The following is a 14940-nucleotide window of genomic DNA, read 5'->3' as shown; positions in this document are numbered from 1 at the left end:
TTTTCAGAAACCAAGACTTGATATCTTAAGTCTCTTTTTGCTTTTTAAGTAAATGTATCTTGATTTAAAGAATGTTTCAGCTATTTATACTGGAAAACAAGACAAAAGCACTAAGTGAGAAAATCATTATTTTGTAGTTTGTAACTTGATCTTTGGTTGCATATGGAACTATGTTTCTCCAATGTCTCAATCTATGGGTGCTTTAATGAATCTTTTGTCTGTTTTAGCTGTCAAAAATGCGTCCTGAGGAGTATCGCAACATTATTAAGAGCCTGGAGATCCACTACCAGGAGTTCATGCGTAACAGTCTTGGCTCTGAGATGTTTGGCGATGAAGATAAGAGAAAGATGGAGCAGGAATACGCCGGAGCACAATCCCTTTACGACCGGCTGGTGATCCAACTGCCCAACTATAGTAAGACCAAAGACACGTTCAACACATGTTCAACACATCCAGTCACATGGACTAATTATTATAAAATGGTTAGTTCCAATCCTTGATTCTGATTGGTCGATAGCTGTGTTTTATTCATGATAAAACACGACTACAGTTAAGGGGTTTTCCTGTTGCCCTGACACGCTAGTCATGTGTCAGTTGCGTCTTGCCTCTCTGTGTACACAAGTTTGAGTCCTGTCAATTAGGGATGGGACGGTATGAAAATTTCATATCACGATTATAGTGACCAAAATTATCGTGATTATCAATATTATCATGGTTTTGTTAAAATGAGATGAAAGTGTTCAAAAAGAACTGATGCTCACACTAAAAACAGTTTAATATTTGAAAATCAACAAACAACAAATAAAACAAGCAGCTCTATGCACTTTTTCAAGCAAGATTATATTCTGTGGCATTTCCTTCCTTATAATGACCGTCGTCAATAGCAACGTATCATAACACAGCGCAGATCCATGTATCGCAACGGACGCGCGCTCTCGTTTCATTCAAATACAACTTGCCGTCTTGCGTGATTGTTTTGTACGCTGTACAAAATGGATTTATAAATAGGTAAGAATTAAAACATTAATCTCAATTCAATATGTCCCCGTAATTGTGTGGTAAAAAAAAAAAAATCGGTGTATTAAGTGTACAATGATAGTCTTGTTTGAACTTGTTCGCTCGTCTTTGGCTCAAAGCCACTTGCTGCGAACTTTTCTTCGCGGAAGCTTCACGTTTATTTCAAGTGAGTGAGATAAAATATTTCAACTCAAAACAACATTTTGTGCCCAATTATTTCCCAGACGTAGTTTTGGGTAAGTTAACATGCCTTGCGTTCGCTATAAACAGTGGGTGATGGTCACACAAGAGGACTCGGCAGATTTGAAGTGTTTCCCCCCTATTGTAGTGACCATCCTCGATTAAGTTTCACTCAGGACTTTTGTAAAAAGCCAAAATATGACCACACCTCAGATTTGGTCCTCTTAAAAGGCTGAAAAATCTCCCGAGCACGGTCTCTGCCTTCCGCCATTCATTCTCGAATAAAAAAACAACAACATTGCGCGCTGCGCCTGCGTCAGACTGTTGCTGGCTGGACAGGATTTACAGTGAGTTATTAAAATCGCGATAATCAAACACGGTTTTAATGATAATTAAATTTTGAACGATAATACTAACCGTCAGTACATTTTATCGTGGTTTATAGTGAAACCGGTAATCGTCCCATCCCTACTGTCAATATAAAAGTCTTCTGACTGACTGACTCACTCATAAAGACAGCCTTTGTCGCCATCCAATGGTGCAATAATGTAACTTCTGTTGCTGTTCATGGTCAGGGACTGCTTTTTCCAGCGGAAGGAAGGCTTTTAGTGAATTTACATCATGAAAGTTGCTTTGATACATATATTTTGGCTTTAAAATTTGTATTGTTTGGTAACCGTTTTATAAAAGCAATAAGGTACGTGAGGCTAGTGCTGTATCGTGAACAAGTCACCGCTTTGCAGTGTTGAAGTTGCCCATCCATGATTTAGGATGAGCTCATTTAATTACTGTTGCTTTACAAAGGAGTTGTATTTGTCTTTCATGAGATAAAGGAGGGACAACTGGAGTGGTGACAAATGTGAAGACGGTGGTGACGAAGACTGATAAACCAGTGGTGCCGGCGACTGGGAAGACGGTCTCCTCGGGGCTGAATGTCAATCTCATGTCAGACCTGAGCGCTCTCAGACGCAGACTAGAGGGAGCGGAGGCCGGCTTGATTCAGCATCTCCACGTGCCTCTGAAGGAGAACGGTGTACAGGAGTGCTCTCAAAGACTTGTGCTGCTGCAGGTACAGTCACACACTGAAACTCCACTACCAGTGGCATAGTCTGCTGGAACAACCAGTGATGGACCAATATACTGGCCAATCCAATTATCAGCTAATATTTGGATTTCCAGCATTATTATTCCAGCATAACAGTTGCCTCATAACCATATAGCAAGTACATTTTTTATTTACTAAGTACATTTGCATAACGATCTGTTTTGTCAGGGTGTACATCATGATCTGGACACCATCCAGGACGAGTACCTGCATCTGAGGGAGAAGATCTTAAGAGAGCTGGAAGGAAGCACTAACCAAGAGCAGACGCGGTACCTGCGCTCTGAGCTGGACCTCATCAACCAGAAACTGGGCAGTCTGCAGGGATTCTCAGCCGCATATATCCAGAGGCAAGAACATTTAACAAGGACCTATTCTGCTTTTCTTCATGTTCATCTTTCTTTAGTGTGTAATGAACAAGCTCTGCAAAGTTCCAGTTCTTCTCTATATCACTGTCCGTGTTTCTGAACTCCCTGAAACGGCTCCATTGTAGTCTTGAGTTTCTTCCGGCCAATCAGAGCTGAGTAGACCAATCACAACAGACTGGGTCATCTGACCAATCAGAGCAGAGTAGACCGATCACAAAAGACTGGGCCATCTGACCAATCAGAGCAGAGTAGACCAATCACAACAGACTGGGTCATCTGACCAATCAGAGCAGAGTAGACCAATCACAACAGACTGGGTCATCTGACCAATCAGAGCAGAGTAGACCAATCACAACAGACTGGGTCATCTTACCAATCAGAGCAGAGTAGACCAATCACAACAGACTGGGTCATCTGACCAATCAGAGCAGAGTAGACCAATCACAACAGACTGGATCATCTGACCAATCAGAGCAGAGTAGACCAATCACAACAGAATGGGTCATCTGACCAATCAGAGCAGAGTCGACCAATCGCAACAGACGGGGTCATCTGACCAATCAGAGCAGAGTAGACCTATTACAACAGACTGGGTAATCTGACCAATCAGAGCAGAGTAGACCAATTACAACAGAAAACTGGGCCATCTGACCAATCAGAGCAGAGTAGACCAATTACAACACAAAACTGGGCCATCTGACCAATCAGAGCAGAGTAGACCAAACACAACAGACTGGGCCATCAGACCAATCAGAGCAGAGTAGACCAATTACAACAGAAAACTGGGCCATCTGACCAATCAGAGCAGAGACTTGGGAAATGAACCTATGCAATAATAATGAGTAGTGTTTCATAGGTGTTTGTGTGTGTTTCCAGGCTCACTGCTCTTCAAGCTCTGATCCAGAGCCTCCTGCAGGCTGAGGACATCATCAAAGTCCACGAGGCTCGTCTCACAGAAAAAGAGACTTCTTCTCTTGATCTTAATGAAGTGGAAAGATACCGTACGACTCTGAAGGTAAACTTAATATTTGAGTTTATATATCTTAACTCTTAATATGACACCTTGTCTTTATTCTAATCGGTGTGTGTATGAGACCCGATCCATCATTTAGAGTCATTTTGACCCTAAACACATTTTGAGTTTTATGCAATCTACCTATAGAATTATTGTTTCCACAATATAATTTAAATGATGGTTGTCATCATAACCTGAATCCAGATCGGATGTTTGCTAACAGTAAACCGCTGCTCACGTATTTCAAACTTTTTCTTTACCCCTAAACGAAGAACAAAGAAGAACTTCGCCGTGAGTATATCAGGGCCTTAACAAGGCACAGGTGATAGAAATCAATCGCTACGGTAACCAACAAGGGTAACTATAGAAACAAAGTAAAACAGGAACTAATCACAGGAAGTAAACACTGGAAAGTCCTAGAACACAGAACACACAAAACACAGGGAAAATCGTGACACCAGTAAACTCATTGAATATCTTAACTTTTGGGATATAAGACAAGTTTGAATTTATCCTAACTTTAAGAGGTTATTTATAATGCCTTTTAAGAGAGCTTTCTTCGCATGTCTCCACACATGGCTCATTGTGACTCGAAATGATAGAGTATGTCACATGATATGTCTTATTTAATGTGATGTCTTGTGCCATGCAGAGAATGAAAGCAGATCTGGAGCAGAAGAAGGGCGTTTTGAAGGCTATGGAGTCGGAGCTGTCCAAGGCTGTTCACTGGAACGGTCAAATCGACAAATCTTTCCATCAGTGTGACGTCGACCTGTCCAGATACTCCGAGCTCGTGGGACAGATGTCTGACCGCTGGCGCAGGATTGTGACTCAGATTGATAGCAGGTGTGGAGAGATGTGGAGCTGCTTCTTCTGACATGTCTTGAATTTCAACATGCATGACTGTTGTAGAAAGCATCACAGCAAATTTATAGTTGTAATCCATTCCTTGCTTGTTTGTCAGGGTCTGGGACCTGGAAAAACAGGAGAAACAGCTGAATCACTACAAGCAAACAAGCTCCATAATCAACAAATGGATTCAGGAAACACGTCAGCGGCAGGATGCCTTACAGATTACTAAATTCAGCAGCTTGGAAAATTTAATTCACCACCTGGAACAGCAAAAAGTCAGTCCAACTGATATGTGTTTTTGTTATTGTTTTGTGTCAAAAAAAATGAGCATTAGCCCATGTATTTTGTTAGTTTTTTTTTTATAAGTTTATTTTATAAATGAAAATGAGAAATAACTGTTTGAAAGTCTTAAGTAAAATAATTTTGTACACAATTTTATTTTATTTTTCCAGTTAATTATGTAACCCTGACTTGGATAAAATATGTCCTATTGAGAAAAATATTTTGTCAATGAACAGGTGCTGTATTCCGAGATAAAAGGAAAGAAAGAAAAAGTGGATGATGTGGTCAAAGACTCAGACACATGTGCTGCCTCCATAAAGGTGAGACTGATATTTGCTGTATTGCTTATTACAAGTACATGTAGAAACGTTGCAGAAGGCTGAGGTCCCAGAACACTGTTTTGACAGGACTATGAGCTCCAGCTGGCGTCCTACAGCGCAGGATTGGAGACGCTGCTCAACATTCCCATCAAGAAGACTATGCTTCAGTCTCCAACCACTGAACTCAGGCAGGAGGTAACCAAACCTTCGTCAACTATAGGGACAGTTCACACAAAAATCACAATTCTGTCATCATTTACTCTCCCTCAAGTTGTTACAACCCTGTATGAGTTTCTTTCTTCTTCTGAACACAAAAGAAGATACTGAAAAATATGGGTAACCAAACAGTTGCTGGACATTTATGGGGAAAAAAAGGTACTATGGGCGTCAATGGGTCCCGTCAACTGTTTGGTTACTGACATTCTTCAAAATATCATCTTTTGTGTTCAGCAGAAGAAAGAAATTCTTTGGTTTGGAACAACTTTAGGGTGAGTAAATGATGATTTTCATTTTTGGGTGAACTAACTCTTTAACATCACAGTTCCCCCGATTAACTTCATTTTGAGTGTATCCGTACTCAACATGCCTTCACTGACTTATAACTGTTTCACTAAAGGCAACGGAGCTGCAGTCACACTACATAGAGCTCTTGACACGTGCAAGTGACTACACCAAATTCCTTGGGGAAATGCAGAAAAACATGGAGGACTTAACGGTAAGCGTTGTGACTCAGACAAGATGTGTTGTGAATATATCTTTCCAGATAATATAATATACGAGACAGCATGGAGTTAATGAGATGCCAAATTACATATACATGAATTGATTTGATAGGCTTTCGTAAGCAGGGGTATTTACGTTAAGTAAAACTAATACTATTAAAAGTATTTGTTGAAAAAATAAATATTAGTTGAAAAAATAAACGAAAATTAGAAATGTTGCTTTTGCAATAAACTGAAAAAGGTTGAACTGAAATGAAAATAAATTAAGCCTAAATAGCAATACTACTACTACTACTAATAAAAATATGGCAAAAGCACATAACGAAATTACTAAAACATTAACATGAAAACTAAAATATAAGCTTTTTCAAAATATTAATACAACTATAAAAATACTAAAATAACTGTTTGTACGAGGTTTACATTTAAAATTTAAGTAAAAATAGTATACGTAGGGATAGCATTTGGAGCTTAACAGACAAAAAAAGTAGTTTGGGAATCTCTGAATTATATAATGTAGAATGTTTTCTTTACGTTTACAAGTCATTTGTTTGAAGACTATGAATGTGAATGTGAAGTGCACAAAGTGCAAAAGTGGTAAATAGTAAAACCGGTGGTTGAGAAAACTACTATACTTCTTAAAGTCCCCCTATAGTCAATAATTGTATCCTTTAAAACTCATTCCTTGAAAAAAAAATTCTTCATGCCTTAAAATTGCTTGAATGTAACTCGACACCCTTGCCTCATTTAGCATGCGCGGCTCTATGAATATGCACATGAGCTCCGCCTCCACTCACTCACTCAGCTCAGAGATCCTCTCGTTGACGATCACCCGTTGATCTGATTGGTTACAAGGTAGTTTGTGACGTCAGAAACACCAGTGATTTCAAAGCGTGTTTTTGAGACTGTCTTTGGTTCACTGCAGTTTTAAGGAGAAAATACTCAGCAATGGTGTCGACTTATGAATTTGAACATGGTTTGTCTTAAAGCATATTTAAATAACACATAGACATATAAACAACATTAAAAGCTGGATTTTCACAGTGCTAGATTGAAGGACACTTGTTTAGGACACTACAGATCAGTCACTACATATAGGGTCAAGGCTGCATATTAGTAGTGCTGATGCCAAGTGTAGTACAAACAGGAAACAAGAATGAAGTACAATGCTCAAATGATTTCTTAGAAGTGAGAAATATTTGGCAGGGTTAAATTGCATTCACTAAGTATTTAATTCATTTTGGTTTACTACCACTACTTAATATGGAATTTTCTTTTTTAATTAGAGATGGAAGACTGAAATTGAGTGTTTGGAGGAGAATCTGAGACGTCACAAGGAGAACCTTGACGATCAAACCCGGAAGAACAAGTCACTGGAGGATAGTCTGACTCACTATCGGCTGGAGCTGACCCAGTCCAAAGAGCAGCTTATGTCTATGGAGGAGGTGAAGAGAACCCAGGCTAGGCAGTGCAATGTTACTCAGGAAAGCCTGGACAGCACCCAGAATCAGCTGAAGGGCTTACAAGACGAGATGTCCCGCCTCACGTTTCTCATTGAGGAGGAGAAGCGCAAGCGGAGGCTGGCTGAGGAGCGGTACACCACCCAGCAGGACGAGTACGAGCTTGCTATCCGCAAGAGACAGAAGGAACTGGACGAGCTCAGCATGTCCAAAAGCCAGTTTGAAAGGGCCATCAAAGACAAAGAGCGAGAGATTGAGCGACTGAGATTACAGCTGGAGGATGAGGCCTCCCGGCGAAGTGCAGCAGAAGCTGAGACCTCAAAGGTAAGATCACAGTTGAGCCAGGACATTAATAGCCTAAAGCAAAATTTTGAATCTGAGATCCACATCACCAAGACCAGTATCCTCAAGTCAACACAGCAGAAGGATGAGGAATCGGCAACTCTGAGGCTTCAGATGGAGAGGTTAGCCTCTGAGAAAAGAGACCTCGAAGATGAACTTAGAAAGGTGAAGCTTTCTTTCTCCCACGCAGAAGCGGCACGGAGGAAAGCAGAAGAGGAGGCACTTCAGCAGAGGTCTTCGGTGAGCGAGGAAAGCAGGAGCAAGAGGGAACTGGAGACACATATCCAGCTCATAATGCATCAAAGGGAAGAGACTGAAACAAGACACCGGGTGGAACTGGCAGAGGCCAACAGAGTTGCTCAGGAAAGGGCCCGTGAGATTACCTTGTTGACCCAGAATCTACAAGACGAGACCCGACGGAGGAAAGCCATGGAGGTCGAGAATCATAGCATCAGACAGTCTCAGGCTGAGATACTCGCTAAGCAAACTTCAACAACTGAGGTCATTAACAAGTTAAAGATCTCTGAGCAAGAGCTCCTGGTGGTAAAGAGAGAGATGGAGATGCAAAAAAATGAAAAGAGCAAGTTGGAACAGAATGCCACCAGACTGCAGAGTCGCATCGGTGAACTGCAGTCCAAGGTGAACGAGTTGCAGGCTGAACTGGAGAAGGAGAAGAGGAATAATCAGGATGACCTCACGAAGAGGAAAAGGATGGAAACGGAGCTAGAGAGGGTGAACCAGATGTGCCGAGAATACACCACTACCATCACCACTCTACGGGTCCATCAAGAGCAGGAAAGTTCTTCTGGACGCAAGTATGAGCTGGAGCTTCGCAGCTCTAAAGAGGAGTTGCAGAGAATCCAGAAGGAGTACAAAATCACCTTAGAGAGTCTGACCAAAGTGAATGCAGAATTGAAGGCTTTGCAGCAGCAGCTTCTACGGGAACAGGCACTTGTCCGTGAGGCCAATCAACGAAACGATTCCCTCTACAAGACCATAGAGGAGAAGACTCGTGCGCTAAATGAGAACACCAGCGAGATTGATAAGTTGCAGAGCCTCACTCAGAATCTTACTAAGGAGCGTCTGCGGCTTGAGGAGGAACTGAGGAGTGTGCGACTGGAGCGAGACGATGTGAAGAGAAGCCTGAGCACCATCGACATTGAAAGTGCTTCCCGATTGTCTGCCATTCAGTTCCAGCTGCAAACCAGCAATAACAGAGCGCTGGAACTGCAGGAACTAATCAATGAACTGACTAAAGAGAGGGAAAGTTTAAGGGTGGAAATTGCCCGAATCCAAAAGCAATTCACGGAGGTATTTTTTTTATGAGCGACACAACTGATTTTTTTTTTTCTAAATCAGTTGAATCAAAAATACATCACCATTTAAAGTTATATCACAATGGCTTGCTGGGTAACGCTTTGCTGCATAATGTTTGAATGACCTTTGAAAGCACGTTTTCTGCATAACACTGCATGGTTGCAATCTTTTTGCATATTTTCTCTAGTCTCCTAATTTTTGTTGTTTTATTCTAACCATTTTTCATTCATTTTTTAATTGTGTGATACATAAATATTTCCCGTGTTAAATCCTCTAAATGAATCATAATCAGAAATATTTCTCTTTCTGTTTCCAGACTTCCATGATCATCCAGCGATCTGATGCCAACTACAAAGAGATTGTGCAAGAGAGAGATAGTCTTTTAATCAAACTGAAGCTGTCGCAACAGGACAAAGACAAGCAGCAGCGATATGAAGAGGAGCTCAGGCGCATCAAACTCTCCTTGGAATCTGAGACGAAGCAGAAGCAGCGTCTCCAGGATGAAGTTGATCGACTTACCAAGGATTTCAAGTACTGGAAAAGCCAATACGAGTTAAAAGAGGGGCAGATCAGACAGAGTGAGGTAGATAAAGACAAAGTTGAGAGAGACAGGGCCTCCTTTCTGAGTGAGATCCAAAGATTGACCGCTGAGCTGAGGAGTGTGGAAGAACGCTACAAGAGTCGTCTTCTGACCTCGGACAAGGAAATCTTAGAGCTCTCCCGAAGGAAGGAGACTTTGGAAATTGAACTGAGGAGGTTGCAACAGCGTCCGTGCGCATCCTGTAAGAATACGCAGACGGATGAGATTTCAAAGCCTGTCGGTGACGGTGGCGTCAAGAAAATCACAGTGAAAGGTCTGCGTGGAGAGGTCTCGCTCACGGAGCTAGTGGATTCCGACTTGCTTGATCAAACAGATTTGGATAAAATAAACCAAGGAACACTAACAGGCAAAGATATCGAGTACAGACTCCGATCGTACCTGGGTGGCTCTGAGTGTATCGCTGGTATCTACGATGAGGCCAAGAATAGGGTCATGCCCTTTTACCAGGCTATGAAAGAAGGTCTGATTCGACGGGGAACCACACTGGAGCTCCTGGAGGCCCAGGCTGCCTCTGGTTTCATAATTGATCCGGTCAACAATGTCTGCATGACGGTGGAAGAGGCGTGGAGGAGAGCTCTTGTGGGAAAGGAGTTTAAAGACAAGCTACTCTCTGCTGAGAAGGCCGTGACAGGATACAAAGATCCTGCCACAGGAAACATAATCTCACTCTTTCAAGCTATTGATAAGGAGGTCATAGAGAAAGGTCATGGAATTAGACTGCTGGAAGCTCAGATTGCCAGTGGCGGCATCATAGATCCTAAAGGGAGCCATCGAATTGATGTGGAAGTGGCGTACAGGAAAGGCTACTTTGACCGTGAAATGAATGAGATTTTGTCGTATGATGGCGACGACACCAAAGGTTTCTTTGACCCCAACACCCATGAAAACCTCACGTATCTGGATTTGAAAAAGCGATGCATCACAGATCCTAAGACTGGGCTCATCCTTTTGCCTTTGAAGGACAAGAAGAAGCCGAAGCCGGTGAACACCTCTCAAAAGAACACACTTCGCAAGAGGAGAGTGGTGATCGTAGACCCTGACACCGGAAAAGAGATGACCGTACGAGAAGCGTTCCACCGAGAGTTGATCGACTACGACACTTTTCTGGAGCTTTCCGAACAAGAGTGCGAGTGGGAGGAGATCACTATCGAATCTTCTGACGGAAGCAGACGTTTGCTTGTTGATCGCAAAACTGGAAACCAATATGACATTCAAGAGTCCCTAGAGAGGGGGATTATAGATAGACAAACCTTGGAGAAGTACCGTGCCGGGACTGTGACACTCACTGAGTTTGCAGCTCTGATCACAAGTAAAAGCAGTAGTTCGGAGCTCGCCATCTGCTCCAGCAGTCCTGAGGATGTTGCTACTTGCAGTAGTCCCACGCCATCATCTCCAACCGTCCGCAAACGCTTTGCTAGTGTATCCATTACACTCTCCCCTCCATCTGATATTTTTGATGACCAGAGCCCCGTGGGAGCCATTTTTGATTCAGAGACTCTAGAGAAGATAACCATCCCCGAGGCACAGCGGCGGGGAATACTGGACAACCTCACCGCCCAGCGGCTCTTGGAAGCCCAGGTTTGCACTGGAGGAATTGTAAATCCTTCCACTGGCCAGAGACTCTCTCTGAATGACGCTGTACAACAGAGCATTATTGACGAAGACATGGCTGTCAAGCTAAAGCCAGCACAGAAGGCGTATGCAGGTTTTGAGGATGTGAAGACCAAGAGGAGACTTTCTGCCGCTGAGGCCATGAAGGAAAAGTGGTTGCCTTACGAGGCAGGGCAGAGGTTTCTGGAGTTCCAGTACCTGACCGGTGGACTTATAGAGCCAGAAAATGGCCGCCGGTTGAGCATCGAGGAGTCTATCCGGAGAGGATGGCTTGACGGCAGAGGGGCACAAAAGCTGCAGGACACGAGGAACTACATTAAGAACCTCACCTGTCCTAAAACCAAACTTAAGATCTCATACAAAGAGGCAATGGATAACTGCATGGTGGAGGAGAACAATGGCATGAAGATGCTCCAGGCTACCTCCATGTCAACTAAAGGCATAAGCAGCCCGTACAACGTGTCGTCAGGACCAGGCTCTCGCACCGGATCTCGCACTGGCTCGAGAAGTGGATCACGCAGAGGCAGTGTTGACTACACCTCCTCTGTTTCTTACAGCTTCACCTCATCTTAGCTATACAGTTAGTCGTGATGCCTAAGCTTAGAGTGTACAATTTAAATTTAAGTAGGATTTTCTAATCAGGAGGATTTCATTATGGGTTTGGGATACAGAATGTAGATTGACTTGTTTTAAACACAACTTATTTTACTTACTTTCACTAGCACTGATATATTTTCTTGGGTGTTTAAGATGTCTTTTAGATTGTTAATGTAATGGTATTTTTCATTATTTACACAAGGGGGATTTATAGATCTGTCATGATGTAATGTTTTCATCTTCCTAATTTGGTTTATTTCGTATATGAGATTGTTTCCAAATATTTTCCTTTTTGCATGTTTTATTTACATTTTACATTTACACTTATTAACTTCTATCCAATAAATGTTACAAGCATTGCCGCACAAAGCCAATTACAAAATTAGAAACAAGTACTCTTTTATCTGAATCGTCTGCTAACTTGGTATCGACATGCATCTACTAATTTCAAAGTAGAAATCATATATTTTGCCTATAATGAATTAATATTTGATCTGATTGTGTTTATATGGAGCAATTTAAACAATAAAAACTACTGAAATGTAAACTACCATTCTCTCTGTTACTTTATTATAAGTCCAAATTATTTCTATAGCATCACATTTGAAATTTCCTTTTACTCTTCACACCTTTCTTTGCAACTAAAACCTAAGAGAGCCAGGGTTGTAATTTGTGCTAGCATGTGATTAACTGCTGACTAAAATTACATGAAATATGTGTTTCGTAACAGGTTATAGTGTAAAGATGCTCCTTTAGAAACGTGGTACTTTTGAGGTCTGATTGGTTAGTATTATGACAGCATGCTTCACGTGTAAATGCATTACTACAACCTGAGATGCATTAAATAAATTATGTAAATGAAAAGCACGGTAACACTTTATTGGTAACACTGTATTTTACAGTGTCCTTGTTACATATACTTACCATAGTAATAACAGTAAATTATGCATAATTACTAACCAAATCATACCCTAACCCTGTAGTAAGTACATGTACAGTAATTTCTTAATATTGCTCAGTACTTAAATATATAATAACACTGTAACAATGACACCTTAACATAAAGTGTAACCCTTTATTTTATAGTGTCCTTGTTACACGTTACATGTATAGTTACAGTAATTCCTATATATTGTGCATAATTACAAGCAACTCTCCCCAAACCCTAATCCTAACCCAATAGTCAAGTCAAGTCAAGTTTATTTGTATAGCGCTTTTCACAATACAGATTGTATCAAAGCAGCTTCACAGTATTAAATTAAAATAATACAACAAAGTTTGTTTCAAGAGGAATTTATTGATTGATGAAATTAAATTAAATATCCCCAAAATATCCCCAACTGAGCAAGCCAAAGGCAACAGTGGCAAGGAACCGAAAAACTCCATCAAGTGACCTAATGGTGTCCTAAAACTCCATCAAGTGACCTAATGGTGTCCTAAAACTCCATCAGGTGACCTAATGGTGTCCTAAAACTCCATCAAGTGACCTAATGGTGTCCTAAAACTCCATCAGGTGACCTAATGGTGTCCTAAAACTCCATCAGGTGACCTAATGGAGAAAAAAAAAAAAACCTTGGGAGAACCCAGGCTCAGTCGGGGGCCAGTTCTCCTCTGGCATTTATGAGCTAGAGGCCGGATTGTAGTTTGAACTGTAGGATTATATGAATGCCTGGCTGAAGAGATGCGACTTCAATCTAGTTTTAAACTGGGAGAGCGAGTCTGAGCAACGAACAATATCAGGAAGACTATTCCAGAGTTTTGGAGCCAAATGTGAGAATGCTCTCCCTCCTTTGGTGGTTCTGGATATCCTAGGTATGACCAAAAGCCTTGAATTTAGTGATCTTAAAGAGCGCGATGGATTATAGGGCGATAGAAGATCCGTTAAATAGACTGGAGCTAAGCCGTTTAGGGCTTTATAAGTCAGTAGCAATACCTTGTAATTAATACGGAGCTTTATAGGTAACCAATGCAGTGATGATAAAATTGGTGTTATATGATCATATTTTCTTGATCTCGTAAGAACTCTAGCGGCGGCATTTTGGACTAACTGTAGCTTGTTTATTGAGGATGCAGGACAACCAGCTAATAAAGCATTACAGTAATCCAGTCTCGAGGTCATGAATGCATGAACTAACTTTTCTGCATCAGAAACTGATAGCATATTACGTAGCTTAGCAATGTTTCTAAGGTGGAAAAAGGCTGTTTTTGTAACATATGAAATATGATTTCAAAAGACAGGTTGCAATCGAGTATAACACTCAGGTCTTTTACTGTAGAGGATAAAAGACTATACAATAGTAGTAGTTAATTATTATTACTATTTATTATTAATGTATAATTTCACTGTAACATTGACACCTTAAAATAAAGTGTAACCAAAAGCACTTCAGATGCAGCTGGTTTCATTTGACTGGAACATCCCAATAGTTTCTTATTATTCTAATTACATTTATAGATTAAATGTAGGAATTTGACATAAAAGATTATGCTTAAATTTGACGAGGTTAGAAAAAAGGCTTTATAAAGGTTAAAATACACCTGGGAATAAAATTGGGAGGCAAATATTGACCCTTAACAGAAAAATAGTTTTCTGTCGCTGTGTAATAGGAACCCAGCAATGGGCACCAAAAAAAATGGGTGGCCCAATTAAACAGAGACAGAGTGAATACAAAAAGTCTGAAGTATAAATGAATATTTATTCAAACGTGCAAAATCATGAAAAGAAAAATCCTAACCCAAATATATAACATTAATGTTAAAATTAAACATAAAAGGGGAAAAATCATCCAAAAACATCCAAATTAGATTCAAAAACAATAACGCCAAATGCACATTTTCCAAAAAATAACCTCCACAAAAATAAAGTACAAAGTACCTGCATTAAACACAGACGAGCACCATTACCCCATGGGGAGGGACAAACTCACATACAACACTTTACACTTTTTCCCATAAATAGAAAGTCTAGAAGAAACATTTTGTCATACTGTTCAAAATAGATTTTATACTCTCTTATGCAACATTTTTCCCGCGTTGTCCCTGAAACACCCATGCTCAATTAATAAGTGGTAGATTCTAATCCTAGTGGAACCAAAGATTCCCGCCACCATTTCCCCGTCGGACCTCTAAAATAAGGGGACAAACAATACTGCAA

The 14940-nt window shown here is 40.9% G+C and overlaps 1 protein-coding gene and 1 long non-coding RNA gene across 5 annotated transcripts in view; one reads left to right on the top strand and one right to left on the bottom strand.

The window, feature by feature from the left end:
• dspa (desmoplakin a) overlaps positions 1-12333 on the top strand; it is a 33287-nt gene extending 20954 nt beyond the window's left edge. For 3 of the 4 annotated variants that reach the window (XM_082174157.1, XM_082174159.1, XM_082174158.1), the window contains 11 exons: positions 228-414; positions 2025-2266; positions 2471-2649; positions 3544-3682; positions 4335-4528; positions 4647-4809; positions 5053-5136; positions 5224-5331; positions 5753-5851; positions 7145-8971; positions 9294-12333. In XM_082174157.1, coding sequence (XP_082030283.1) covers positions 228-414; positions 2025-2266; positions 2471-2649; positions 3544-3682; positions 4335-4528; positions 4647-4809; positions 5053-5136; positions 5224-5331; positions 5753-5851; positions 7145-8971; positions 9294-11762 — 5691 coding nt within the window. In that variant the 3' untranslated portion in view covers positions 11763-12333. The remainder of the gene's footprint in view (positions 1-227; positions 415-2024; positions 2267-2470; positions 2650-3543; positions 3683-4334; positions 4529-4646; positions 4810-5052; positions 5137-5223; positions 5332-5752; positions 5852-7144; positions 8972-9293) is intronic. The other variant, XM_082174160.1, reaches the window with a different exon arrangement.
• On the bottom strand, positions 12212-14030 carry LOC309502105. Its single transcript, XR_014207159.1, has 2 exons — positions 13305-14030; positions 12212-13180 (listed from the first exon to the last, which is right to left on the bottom strand). It is a non-coding gene; the product is annotated as an uncharacterized lncRNA (long non-coding RNA).
• Between the last annotated feature and the right edge of the window lie 910 nt (positions 14031-14940).

This window comes from Leuciscus leuciscus, assembly GCF_965113295.1.
Source record: "Leuciscus leuciscus genome assembly, chromosome: 6".
Classification (NCBI taxonomy): Eukaryota; Metazoa; Chordata; class Actinopteri; order Cypriniformes; family Leuciscidae; genus Leuciscus; species Leuciscus leuciscus.
This window is presented reverse-complemented; position numbering and strand designations above follow the sequence as displayed.